This window comes from Trachurus japonicus, chromosome 9, assembly GCF_045865225.1.
Source record: "Trachurus japonicus isolate A0001 chromosome 9, Traja_1.0".
Lineage (NCBI taxonomy): Eukaryota > Metazoa > Chordata > Actinopteri > Carangiformes > Carangidae > Trachurus > Trachurus japonicus.
The window spans coordinates 19,253,967-19,268,159 of NC_140915.1; the positions used below are offsets into that span (position 1 = coordinate 19,253,967).

A 14,193-nucleotide genomic window follows, 5' to 3' on the forward strand; every position below is an offset into this window, starting at 1 on the left:
CGTGGCCGAGCCCAAGGCCACATGGCCTCAGTGCTCTCCGAGGGAGGCTGGTGCACCCGCAATAAAGAAAACCTCCTCCTCCTCCTCTTCCTCCTTCTTGTTCTTGTTCTTGTTCTTCTTACCCCAGCCTCCCAGTCCAAAGTCAGTGGCATTACCCAAAGGGCTATCCAGCTATATTGTCTTACATCACACTTAGCCTAATACTGATAGTAAGAATGACACAAAACACAATTCATTTTGATTACAGCAAATTTCACATCTATTCATTACAGGAAAAGAACCTCTTCTTCTACAGATGTTGCTAATCAAACAGTAACATACTTGCCCCAAATGGGATTCAAATCTAAAGTCACTGGCATTACCCACTGAGCTTCCCAGCTGGTTGTGTTGAGCCCTCCGGTCCACTAATAATATAAACTATTATCTTACATTACACCTCCTGATTATACTTATGTAAGTCATATAACTGAAATGTTCTGCTACTGATTAAAGCAAATACTTTTCACATCTATTCTCTTCTTCTGAAAATCTTGTTGACCCAAACCTCCAGCCTCCCAATCCAAAGTCAGTGTCATTACCCACAGAGCTATCCAGCTGAATGTGTTGATTAGGGACTTCTCTGACTCTCCACAGACAGGTTAGCTCTACTTTATGTCAGTGGCCAGAGAGACAGACGTTCATTTGTCTGTTTAGCTCTGTCTGTACAATGTGTGACTCCTGATGTTATGGTCATGGGTTCAATTCCCATGTTGACAGAGATCATACCTTGGCAATGCCCCAGTGGTACTCTGAACATTTCTGAGAGGAAAATTTCTTCTTTGTAGTGCAGTCCTGCATGTGGAGGATGCCATATAAATCAAACATGCAGTCTTTGTGTTTACTTTTGCAAAACTTAGAATCCATCAACATTTCTGACGACTATTCATTGGTAATATCCCTTCACCTTTAAACTTCAATTTAACCAGACAGGCAGCTCTACTTTGCAAGACAATTCAGCTAGAATACATATAGGCCTATTGTAGACAATGTCAGATGTTTTGATTAGAAAAAGAAGGCAGGGGGTTATTTGTGGCTTTGTTTTGATGATGGTTAGCCCAGAATATTTTTGTCATAGAAAGATTAGGTCACTGGGAGTTTTTGTGAACCCTACTGGGCTGTGAGCCCCTAGAATTGTCATCACCTTCACATTTACACATATGCAGGCTTTTGTACACATTTGTAAATGTAACTGGATACATTTTTCCATTTTCTCACATCAATCTACACCCAATAATAGGGTTTAAAAACTTTTCAAAGATCCAAAACTGACATTTTCCAATATCTGCTTTGATTAGGCCTATAGCACAGACAACGTAAATATCAGACTGTTCTTTCTTTCTTTCTTTCTTTCTCACTCAGCTACTGTCTTTCTTTCTAGACCCCTTTACCAAATTCATTATTTTCCCCTGTAGACTTTTTAAGATAAAAACATGAGAGAAAAAAAACACGTATATGGATAAAAAGAGAAAGTCGGACATTTTTACCACTGCGCATTGAGGACCCGAGTAGCTATTAATCCCTGAAATAGCAATAAATGATGCCGCTGTTCACCTGTGAGTGTTTTTCCGTCGTCCGGAACGGGAGATGTTTGAACCACCGCGGCTCCTGTAGCTGGGGGAAGGAGGAGGAGGAGGAGGAAGAGGAGGAAGAGGAGCATGACTGGTCCTTTGACGTGGAATATTTCCGTAAAGAGACGATGAAGGAGTAGCAGCAGCAGCAGCAGCGAGTAGCTCGAAGCTATCCCGTATTAACCTTAAATCGAGACGGGATTTAGCCGTGAATCCCACTCAGATCTGGGTTCACGGGTAGTTGACAGACAACAGCCTCCCCCCCGCCTCCCTCCGCTCCGCTACAATCATGATAAAAGCCATTTTAATATTCAACAATCATGGGAAACCAAGGCTTTCTAAATTCTACGAGCATTATGTGAGTAACATGAGACATTTATTTGTCTTTATTCCATATTTTTGTTTCATTTATTGCAGGTTTGTGTGTGTGTGGTGTTCAGGCCAAGATGGGAGGAGAAGGAGAAAAAAAAAAGTAAAACCTCATGGTGTGGCTGTTCAGATACATGTATGTTTTCTCATGCAGACATTTAATATGATGTTGTTGCAGACAGTTTGAATGAAAAGGTGTGTAGGCTGTGTGTGTGTGTAAGTGTAGCCTACATCACGGTGTCTCCCACTGAGGCTGGTGTATTAGATGTCAGTGTGCACGATGCTGTCCTTTGAAACATGAATAATTAAAACATGTGCGAAGCAAAGCGAGGCTATCAGCTTTCCCCCCGCCGAGTCAGTCTGTGTTATAGAAGAGGACTGGTCCCAGGTCAGATCATCAACCCCCATTATTACTTCTGAGTCCAGCTGTGGCCCAGCTGTGGCCCACGAGAACAGTGAAGTGAGTTCACTCTTCTTGTTTGTGTCACATGACTTCAGTAACGGCCTTGTGATTGACTCGTGCTCACTCTCAACCTTTCACCACTATTCATTCAATCACAACCCACAAGTAAAAAAAACCCATAAGGAGTGAGTTGTAGGTACAAAAAAAACACATGTGTTATGTTATGTAATGTCCTGTCCTGTGTTGTGTTGTGTTGTGTTGTGTTGTGTCGGCCTCTTCTTCTCTTAATTGGATTTATATCTCCAGCTTCTCCAACATTGGTACTACAATAGCAAGGTGGCGTCAATAGTGTCCTCCTAACCCAAGCCGAGCCAAGCAGCTACATTACTTCTCTTGCCAGAGCTAGATTAGATTAGCAGATTAACTGATTAGTTGATTGACAGGAAATTAATTGGCAACTGTTTGGATAATACTACTTTCACCACAGAGCTTCTCAGATGTTCTGGAGATAAACAGGAAATCAGCTTTTTTTTTATTTGTAATTTTTCTGCATAACAATTACTTTCAAAGATTAATTTATGGACCAAAATCACAGATCGTGTTATCTCTGTTCTGCTATTCAGTGAATTGACTAGTTGTTGCAGTTGTATTACTATCATATATAGGACAAGGAAAAGCTGCAAATCCTCACGTATCCGGAGCAGGAGCTGGCAGAGCTGGGGCACTTTAGTCTGGTAAATCACGCAAGCAATTAATCAATAGTCAGCAGCATAGATGCTGATTCATTTTCTTGTCAGATCAAGTAAATCAATTTTCAATTAATCCACTCAGCTCTAGATTTCTGGCTGCTGAGCAGATCAAACAAAACTTCACGAAGATGTGAGTTGGGAAATTTTGCTTAAAAAACAAAATCTTCTGACATTTTGCAGATGAAATGGTTATTGATGACTCATGAAAATAATTGGAAGTTTGATTAACAATAAAGAAAGTTAATTGAATTCTCTGCACTTCAAAATAAATCATTTTTAGAGAAAAATACATCAGTGGTTACTCTGCTTCATCTGATTGTATCTGGTTTATGTCATTGTACACTGAGGATATTTGGCCAGACACAACAAGTCATTTGTTGGGTTTGTTTTTATCTGTCCCCTGACATTTCCAATATCCATTATCCAAGAGAAGAATCAGTAGACTTATCAATAATGAAAATAAACCTTACTTGCAGCTTCAGTGAACACTGTTGCTCCAATATCTGTGTTGTCTTATCTTAAGATGAGATGCACATGGGTGTATTTGTATTTCAGGAGGATGGATTGAAATTGATTGGATTATCAGAAGGCTGTGGAGACGGTGACACCATCTGTTATATCAAAATCTGAGGCGTTGGTTTAACTGGCTGCCTGGATGTAACATTCACACATATTCCTCGCTGTTAACACAGTTTGAAGAAGCATTTGGTTTATTTAAGTTTGCTCACCGCCACGTCTGGGCTTCGGTTCGGCTGCTAACATGGTGTGTGTGTGTGTGTGTGTGTTGTGAGTCTGTTTGAGGGACTGTGTGTTGTGTTGAGAGGGAGAGTGGCAGAGCTGAGACATGAAGCCAAAGCATCTGTCCAATCTAGGTGTGACATGTCGGGGATAGGGGAGTGAAATATGGACAAACACACACACACACACACACACACACACGCACTCACAATCTCACGTACACACACACACACACACACCACATAAATTCATGTACCATCAGCGGGCCCTCTGCCAGCCTCTGTGAGAAGCCTTGGATAGAGAACAGCTGTGAGCTTGTGGCCTGTATTTGTGTGTGAGTTTCTGGTTCTGCGGCTTTACAGCAACAATGGTTCATTGTATTAAAAAAAATCTTACATGAATGGTAAGTGAGCTGTAAATCTCTGCGCTGTGAAATCACACAACTGAAAAGCAGCTTTGAATATCTGGGAACACTTAGTTTGCTTTAACCTCCCTAAATCCCATAAATTAAACACTTACTGTAACACTGTCCTTACATCACTTACATTATACAGTAGTGTGTTCAAAAGCATTTACATGATTATATTTCTGGTATTATTACTATTACTATTACCTTTTATTGGGCAGTTAGAGGGGAGTTGGTTTGTAACTATGGTCCTTGGTCAAAATTAAACTTTTAGAGGAAAGTTGTGTCCATTAAAATCCACAACATTCATAAATATCTTAATGGCAAGTTTAAAAGATACTGCTGTTTCTCACAGTCTTCTCTGACTGTATTGTGAAACTGTTGAGTACCATAACCCTGGCTGCTGGTCTCATGCTACATGTCACATGACTGGTTCAGCCTTGCAGCCAGCTGCATGTTGGACGTCCTCGTCTCTCCTTGTGCTCACTGACCTGTCATGGGCCTTAAGAGGACATTTAGCACTCTATGGTGAAGCAGCCTCAGTGTTAAAGGTGCAAACCACAAGATATTTTAGACATGATTTGGATTGTTGAGGTCTTTGGATATTTAATACTGTAAACAGAATCTCATCCAGTAGCAAATAATAAGATAAGCCTACCTTGATTCAGCTTGTACAATGAAATCATTGCTTCCGTTGCCTGTGGGCACTAGTGTGTGTTTAAATGTGACTAAGAAAATAATAAGTCCTGTTGTTTTTTTCAACTCAGAGCCAGTGGATGTGTTGAAGAAAGGAGGGGAACCATTATTTTACCTGCTGGTCTTCTGGCTAGTAGTAATGAAATGGCTGACTGAATGCAATTAAGTGCACAAACAAGGCATTATTTACCATCTCCTGTTTGTTTAACAGCCTCCGTTTTCTCATTCATCCTGCAGAATGAAGACACAGAGCAACAGATCATCAGGGAAACCTTCCACTTGGTCTCAAAACGAGATGAGAACGTCTGTAATTTCCTAGAAGGTGGAATGTAAGTGACGTGTTGGTCCGGGTGCATCAGCAAGTGACTGTGTCCAGATCCTTAGGAACTGGGTTTAAATTATTTACCCTGTGGATGTAAATAATTTACCGTGATGCAACATCACAGGAATTTATTTCACAGTGTAAAGGGAAGCTTAGGGGCCTTAGTGAATGGCAGTTGATAGGGACATTGTTTATTTGAGGGTCATTCATCATTAATGAATGAGGAACAAGGTGTTGTTTTACTCTGGGCAACCTCCAGTGTGTGTGCTCTCTGTTACCTCTTAATTGTGTGGCTCCAAAGCCAGAAACTCAGTAGTGTCACAACAACCAAATATTTAACACTATGTGCAATCACTTTCAAGTGATTTCAAGTGATTTCAAGTGATTGCACATGAGCAGGGGAAGTTACAAAAACAAAAACACTCACTGATGTCTTACCTAAGCCCAACTGGTTAATCATTTGGTTACTAGGTTAAATGTCTACCTTCCATATCTTATCATGTTGGTACATCTTCAGTCCTATCTTAACACATGTTGACTTGAGACTGAAAACATACTTTTATTTTTCTCCTAATCACTCAGTGTTTGGGTAAACATGTCATGACATGTCATGACATGTTTACGACATGCTAATTGCATCAGGTCGGACCGTGTGTTCATGAACTCCAGATGAACTCGAGGCCTTTTTGTGTCTATTTCCAACATGTTCAGTGGTCTTTCAGGCAAATGGAAACACTAACGAGATGTTGTTGACATATGATTTCACTGTGATATCTCCTTGTCTCTCCCACCCGGTGTCAGGTTGATCGGAGGATCGGACTACAAGCTGATCTACAGACACTATGCCACACTCTACTTTGTGTTTTGTGTGGACTCTTCAGAGAGTGAACTAGGAATTTTAGACTTAATCCAGGTAATAGACAAAAATATTTGTGATTATCACCATCAGTCAGTTTGAATTCTCCTTTACGAAATTCCTACTCTTTCTGTTCACAGGTATTTGTGGAAACGCTGGACAAATGCTTTGAGAACGTCTGTGAGCTTGACTTAATTTTCCATGTAGACAAGGTAGGAAATACCTTTGAGTCAGTTTGCCTCCCAGCGATTCAAACTCTAATCCATCTTGAATTTTTGATGTTATATGACCTTTTTTGGGGCAACTTCTTAAAGCAACTTAAATAAGCGCTGCAGCCAAGAGCAGAAATGGGTCAATGAATCCGTTTATAAACCCACAAAAAGTGAATCTGATCTAATGATAACCTAGTAACAGTTAACAATATAATATCTGCTAAATTATAGTGTTATATCTATGAAATGTTTGTATCCTCAAGACATATACTTTTCAGTGACATTAAAGTGCCACCTTCATATCTCATTTTTCCCATGCAGGTCCACAACATCCTGGCAGAGATGGTGATGGGCGGGATGGTCCTGGAGACCAACATGAACGAAATCATCACGCAGGTGGATGCTCAGAACAAGATGGAGAAGTCTGAGGTAAGCATGACCCCACCCATTCGCTTGTATGTATGACTTGATCCTACCTCCATACCCTCTGAGGTATCGTATACAGTATGCAGGCATGTGTGTATGCTGCACCCTGCATGCCACTCTCCGGTGACCTTGTGGATGCTCCCTACCTACTCTTGAGTGTTTGTGCTCTTTCTTTCGGCCTCTCTTCTTGCCGCTGCACTGCTCTCAATGCAGATCCACACTCGACATAATTCTCTCAGTATAAAAAGACAGTGTCACAGTCATCACTTTTGCCATTACTATGCAGTCTTAACTGTACCATCGTCCAATGCATCTCCAGAATCTGACCATTGATCATGTCCACAGAAATTGAACAGTGGTGAAAGTAGTCCAGTTTTTTCACGTGCTTGTTATTGTAGAGGACAATGTGAATCTTATGCGCTGTCCATGTTGAAGTATTTGCTTTCCAAATGTGTTTTGTAGCATCTATAAGCCACCAGTGTCCTTGCTTTGGATATTTATTCTATGCAAGGACATTGCTTTGCTTTCCATACAGCTTCTGCTAGCAGATAAACATCCATTTACTCATTGGAAAGTTTTAATCAGACAAGACAGCCAGAGACAATTTCATGAAATCATTTCTATTTTGGTTTGTAGCCCCTGTAGTCCAAAAAAATAGAAAAGACATAACTGCACTAATGATTTGGTTTTGTTTTACTTACAATGCACTGCAATGATGTCCTAACACTAAGACAATGTTTTTTGGGGGAAGTCCTTTTATTTTTAATTTTTTTTTACTTTTGCAATGAGAAACACTAACAGAAAGTCACAATGTTGTACAAATCTGTTGTGTTTTGTTGCTTACATGACAAAGTGAAGGTTTTTGTTTTTTAACTGACATCATTTGTGTGGTCTAATAATTGACTTTGAAAAGTTTTAGTGTTAAAGTAATTCTTTTCCCTAAAGCTGCATTGTGTGCTTGTAACCAGACAGAATCTTCTTTTCCGATTGATATTCTGTAAGCAGACTCTTTTTACTGTTCTACAATCATCAGAGCTGCTCTGTCTCTTCCCTCTTGGACCTACCCTAGACCGCAGTGTGTGTTTTTTCACACTGATGCTAATTCAAAACGACACTGTCCATTCATAGGGCAGTGTCTGCGGAAACAAGGAATGGGCTGTTCTTCGTCCAAACTGGCACAGACTGATTAGGTGGCATCAATGTTTTTCCATCAAACTGATCCCTCTCGATTCATATCTGTATTCACTGCAGACAAAGAAAAAAAAAATCAAAAGATTGGTTTTGTTGGTGTTGGTGATGTGGTCTATGATAGGTCCTATCACTTTTTTTCTGTGGAGATAAACTGTAATTACTTTAATCTGCTTTAACATTCCTCATTCCTCTTTTTCCTGACCCTGTCTAGTTCTTTCCATTCTTCTCTCTCTTTACAGACGTTTATCTTTCAGTCTACCAGGCAGGACAGGTAGACACAGGTACTGCTAAATTTACAACCAAGTACTGTAACCTTAACTGAAAAGTTTACTCCCCCTCAGTCTCTCCATACGGCCCTCCATGTTATAGCAAACTGACGTCACTAACATATTCAAGGAATCTTTCATGGCAGACCCAAAAATGTTGCCGTCCCTCTCCTTCACTAGTTGCACAATACAGTCACTTTGGTGTAGATGGTCGCTGAATCGCTCATCTTTGCATCAAGACAGAAAGAAACAGCTTTGTTGACTATTAACAAAATGCACCAATCAGCACCTCTAAAGCTTTGTAATGAACAGGATTTATCTCCATTTGTTTAACTTGAAAGCTGAGGTGCGACAACATCAGTGTTTCATAGTCTGTTATTCATCTTCTATATATTCTATACCTTTGCCAGTTGAGATTTAAGATATAGTCTGGAAGATAACCTGACTGAACATGATAAAATGCTTTTTTTTTTTACTTGTCTACCTTTGTCTTTTGCTAAGCTAAGCTAAGTGGCTGCTGCATGATATTCACATAAACATGAGAGACAGTAGAGCTGATCTTCCTTTCTAACCCTCTATTAAAAAGCAAATGTTCTCCAAATGTCAAACCTTTCCCTTTAGATCAGTTCCTCTAAAGCACATTAGTAGTTTGATGTAAACCAGTCATGAAAACCTTGCAGAACTTTATCCCATGGTTCTTTTAGATTAGATAGGTTACTGCTCGAGCTTTAAAAGACTCTCTGACTTCTGACGAATCAAACCACTGTTGTGTGTTACGCAGCTGGTGTTACTTTTTCTGTAGGTACTTATTAGTAACCCGGCATTTCATTAAAAACCCCACTAGAATGGACTTTCACAGTAGGTCTCCAGGCGACTCTGCAGGCAAAAACAATCCTCCATCCTGACTCCTGTAGACTTGAGTCCATGCGCTGGATCAGCAGTCCTCTCCATTAACGCCACGGTCATCTTTCCATCCAACACGAGTCTCCTTCATTCTTGGCAGAGGGAGCCAAACCCGTTAGACAAATGGTCCATTGAAATAACCTTGTGAAATTAAATGGAGTGAATAAATCTAAGTTCCAGACATAGTTTGTGTGCATCACATCACGAGGGTGTTCATCCGAATCTGTTCCTTGGAGAGGCAGTGGACATTATAGTTGCTGTATTTGAAGCCTTTTGGTCATTTTTGGGTCTGTCTCCTAAAGATTCAATTGGAGGATCTCTAACGGCAGTGATTCTCAAATGTCTGCTCTCACCTGAGATGAAAAAATTATATCTTTCCCTCTATAAATGTATATTATTTTACTGCTACAAAAGGCTAAACTACCTTCACTTCTTCCTTAAAAAAAAACAAAAAAAACGCCAAGTTGTTCTTACACAGCTTCACATTGAGATTCATTGCGTTAGAGTGAGGTGCCTCCTCTGTCCCTTAGAATAGATCTCCCATTGTAGCTTAGCACTACTAGGCTTACAACCTCCTCATATCATTTCTAGGCAACACTTTAGACACGTAAATGGCACAATATTCTTGTTCTTCTACTCATAGATATGTATCTAGATAGAAAAGTGTTAGCTGCTGTCACGTGTAGTCTTTTCCAGAAGTAACCCAACCCACTAGAGGTACAGTATCACCTGTATATTTATGGCTTAAGAGTATATTATGTTGACATGTTTTATTTATTTTTTATTTTTTAAATTTGACGCACACATCCTATACATCACTATCTATCCAAACGTCATTTCCGCCTTCATATAAAAATCCATTTTTTTCTGCTTTATCAATTCTCTCCTTGCATTTTTACCCTTATCGGTCCTCAAGAGTCCGGTGGGTTCACTTTTCCAAGCAATGCTGCCTTTTGTCCATTCGATGATTGTTCAGTACTGCGTGCTCAGTACATCAAAACTAGTGAATGGTCAAGAACAGTGTGTCCTCACAGTTGATTCATAATTGGCTCTGGTTGTGATGTAAGTCATTATAGAACCAAGTAATGCATGTGCGTATGAAGCTATGAAGGCATCTGAATGTACATTTGCACATGATGTCTGTCCGAGTAGCTGTCAGTGCTTTTGCATTTTGTCAGCAGTTGACTGTTGTTTGTCTAGTACTTTGTTTTAGCATTGTGTGTGCGCGTGTGTGTGTCCAACGTTCGCTGTTAAATGTGTTGTTGTGCATAGCATGTTATTTTGATTTACTGATTTGTATCTTATCAACCCTCCTTGTGTGTGTTTTGTATGCGCGTGTGTATGCGTGTGTGTGCGTGTGTGCGTGTGTGTGCACAGGCCGGTATTGCAGGAGCGCCAGCTCGTGCCGTATCAGCTGTAAAGAACATGAACCTCCCGGAAATGCCCAGAAACATCAACATTGGTGACATCAGCATAAAAGTGCCAAATTTACCCTCCTTCAAATAATGGCAGCGAGATCCTGAGCCTACAGATGTCAGCCAGTGTTTACCATGATGCAATCTGTTTACCAAAACCTCAAATTACTAACTTTTCTCAAAACTATACATCTTGAAGGTACTGTGTGGTTTGACACTCCTTGTTCTGGTGTTATCACTTTTGTTTTTCCTGTTAAAGAAAAGAATGTTTTACATGTTTTTTTTTTTCTGTTGGAAGGAAAAAATGAAATATTTATTTATCAGTGGTACATTCCTTCTGCCTCGCTGGAGGTTGGCCCTTGATGTTCAGCTGCTACAGTGCAGATCTGTGTCAGTTTGCAACTGAAATTATTTCACTTCCTCAAGTGTTTACGTTAAAGAGTGGCATGTTTAGAAATTTTATGGGAAGTCGTATTGGTTTGGTTTTTCCAGACTAGAAATCGATCAGTGGAGTGAAGTAAATGAAACCATTTCAAATTGGAGCAGGTCTGCTACGGTATTGGAAGTCATATGTTATAGCTTGTTTGTAAAATCAGTGCAAACAATACAGAATATTATATTGCTGTGTGACAGAAATATGGATATATATATATGCTGAAATTACTTTTTTTTCTTATTTGTATGCAGAATATTTTTAAATGATTTATCATGTCTTATCAAATAATTCCCTTGATTTTAATCTGTGCATGTTTTTTTCTCTTCTTTTTCAACATAATAAACTGTTAAAACTCAGGCTTTGCCTTGTTTCATTATTACAATAATCTCCTCATTATTTTTTTCCCGCTCAGTTGTCAACCTGTCTGGATCTACGTATCTTGCTCTCAGAGGTTCAATTTTATATTGTTATTAAATGAAATCGTGACAGTTACGTACATGACATGCCAGCTGAAACGTAGTCAGGTGACAGCATAATTATTCTAAAATGTCTGCAGTTATCACAAAATGTCACAGAAAATGTCAGTAATACTGAGGTTTAACACAATGTCTCGAGTAAAATTAGCAGCTAACTTTGGCTGCCACAATGCTTATATTTAGATAAAACATGTCAGTTATGGGTATACTGTAGCTCGTATAGTTGGAGCGGGCGCCACATGTACAGTACTGTACAGGGCAGAGGCTGTGGTCCTCACTGTAGCTGCCCTGGTTCGATTCCCCCCATGGCCCTTTGCTGCGTGTCATTCCCCCTCTCTGTGTCTCCCCATTTCCTGTCAATTTAAGGCAACCCTCCCTCCCCCAAATACTTAAAAAACAAACGAGCACACAAAAACATGTCAGTAACATTAGCTTTAAGCCACAACAAATTTCCTGTTTAAATTAAAACTTTTCAATAACTGTCTGCTGCTAAGTTTGTTCCCCATCAATCTAATGTCAAAGAAAAAAGGAAAAAGTGACAGTAAAATTGGCTGCTAATGCTGGCCATCACACAATATTGAACAGTGATGGTTACTTTATCTGTCAGCAAATCTATGAGTGCAACTTCAACTCCTGATTTTCAGAAATTAATAGGCATTCACTAAGCTTTGGACAAAAGGCTCGTTGCATGAACTGTTGATTGATTTGTTATAAAACATGATGCATATTGCATATCTGCACCATAGTTAAAAACGGTTGGGATGACACAATAAAGCCACGAGGTTTATTTCCATTTTGATCCCTAAATAAAACATCAAACATCCTGAAGATCAGTTCATTAAGAGTATAATAAATACATTATTATTGGTGTCTGAGACATTTTTTCAGTCCCTTTTTAAATCTTTCTATAACAGACTTAGCCTAAGTGTTCTGGGTAAGCAATGGTTTCAATATACAAAAAATCTTTACCCACATAATACCAAACATTTGGGGGGCATAAAGTCTGTCAAACTGCCCCTATTAAAGTACATATGGTATGGACCTTAGTTACCCGATTAAAAATAATGTATGAAGTAGTTGGGAACAATTCCAAGAACGATCCTGTGGACATTACACAGTTGTAACTGAGAGACTCGATCTTGTACTTTAACCATCCAATCCTATCAAAATGGGTAGAGGTGAGTTCTCATGGGGAGATTCAAAATGATTCTTACCGCCTTATTTTGTGAGGTTTGACGTCTACGTTTCAGGTTCATCGTGAGACCATGATCCACATGCATAATAAAGTTATGGCTGGATTACAGCACCTGCCAGAGTCGGCATTGTTTTTGATGGTGTTAATGATCAGATTTTACAATTACACAAGTATTGCTCTGCTACATAAAACCAAAGAGTTGTTAGATGAGAAAGGATTGTATATTTTATACTGTTCTATGATTGTTCCACATCTGACCTGTATTGAAATATGGGGAAATGCCTGCAAATCATTTACACATTCAGTTTTCATTTTACAAAAAAGAGCCATAAGGATAGTTAGTAGGGAGCATTATAGAGAACACACAAATCCAATATCCCTTCAGTTACATTTGATGAAATTTCAGGATCTGGTTGACTACAGTATACTCCAAATAATGTTTAAGGCTCACAAAAAAAATATTGCCAACTAACATCCAGTATCCAGCATATAAATTTTCTTCTTTCTGCCCCTTTCATTCAAGAGTTACAGTTGCCTATTGTCATTTTTTAAATGAGTTTTATTTTTGTTTTTATGCTTGATAAATGAATGAAATAAACTAAACTAAACTAAACTAAACTAAACTAAACTAAGATAACTTTGACCCCTTCCAACCTCTGAATTTAATGAGGCCAGCATTTCATAGTAGAACATGTGCTGCATGAGTTTTAAATTGTTGCATTGTGTGCAGGGGCCAGGGGTGTAATTAAGAAGTAGCCTATAAAAAAATAAAAATATAAAATCAATGTTATGTGGGTAGAATTTGTGAGGTATGTCTTTAAAAAAAATTATATTTTACAGCCACAAACCGATATAAAACTAGGCTACTTCAGGTGCTGTACATCATGCATTATGGTGAAATGAGCTGTCAATCCTGCAGTAGTCCCTGTGTCCATGAAGACAAAGGCTCCATTTTCATTGAACCTGTTTTATTGCATGTTACAGTAGGCTGTATGAGTTTTTTTCTGTTTCTCAGCCTTTCAGTGATGTAAATGGGGACATACAGTATATTATGTTATATAGCATAACCAAAACCAAGTTCAATCAACACAACATTAGCCTATAACATTCACCAACATTGGAATATATTATTGCTGGGCAGCTGTTAGACTAGACCGCATTAGTTTCAGCGAAATGTTCCTGATAAACTGCCAGATGTGAAAACCCTAACTTCACAACAGTATGGATGTTTCTTCTTTTACGCGTATGTTGCAGGGTTTGTCCAAAACCCATTCCGTAGTAGTTGTCAGTGTAGTTGACGCTTTCAGAGGGTCATTCTGCGTACTTTTTACGCAAACGCCATTTACGGATGTCCAACTTGTGCCCTCACATCAGTTTTTGAAGGGTAAAGATATTGATAATAGTAATAATTAAATTGCACGCATCTTATTTATTTTCACTTTTACTGTAGTCTCTTCCTCCACTTTATCTTGCGCTTTACTGCGCATTGTTGCGCAGCTTTGACTGTCACGTGAATCGTCTCGAGAC

The 14,193-nt window shown here is 39.2% G+C and overlaps 1 protein-coding gene across 2 annotated transcripts; it reads left to right on the plus strand.

The window, feature by feature from the left end:
• Positions 1-1,630: 1,630 nt before the first annotated feature.
• Positions 1,631-11,351, plus strand: ap3s1 (adaptor related protein complex 3 subunit sigma 1). 2 transcript variants are annotated; one of them, XM_085786400.1, is made up of 7 exons: positions 1,647-1,965; positions 5,206-5,297; positions 6,092-6,203; positions 6,287-6,358; positions 6,680-6,787; positions 8,215-8,256; positions 10,522-11,351. In XM_085786400.1, the coding sequence occupies exons 1-6, from the start codon at positions 1,897-1,899 to the stop codon at positions 8,248-8,250; spliced, it is 489 nt and encodes a 162-aa protein (XP_085642526.1). In that variant the 5' UTR covers positions 1,647-1,896; the 3' UTR covers positions 8,251-8,256; positions 10,522-11,351. The 2 variants fall into 2 exon arrangements, with proteins under 2 accessions (XP_085642525.1, XP_085642526.1); XM_085786399.1 differs by lacking the exon at positions 8,215-8,256 and having other exon boundaries at positions 1,631-1,965.
• The last annotated feature ends 2,842 nt before the right edge of the window (positions 11,352-14,193 follow it).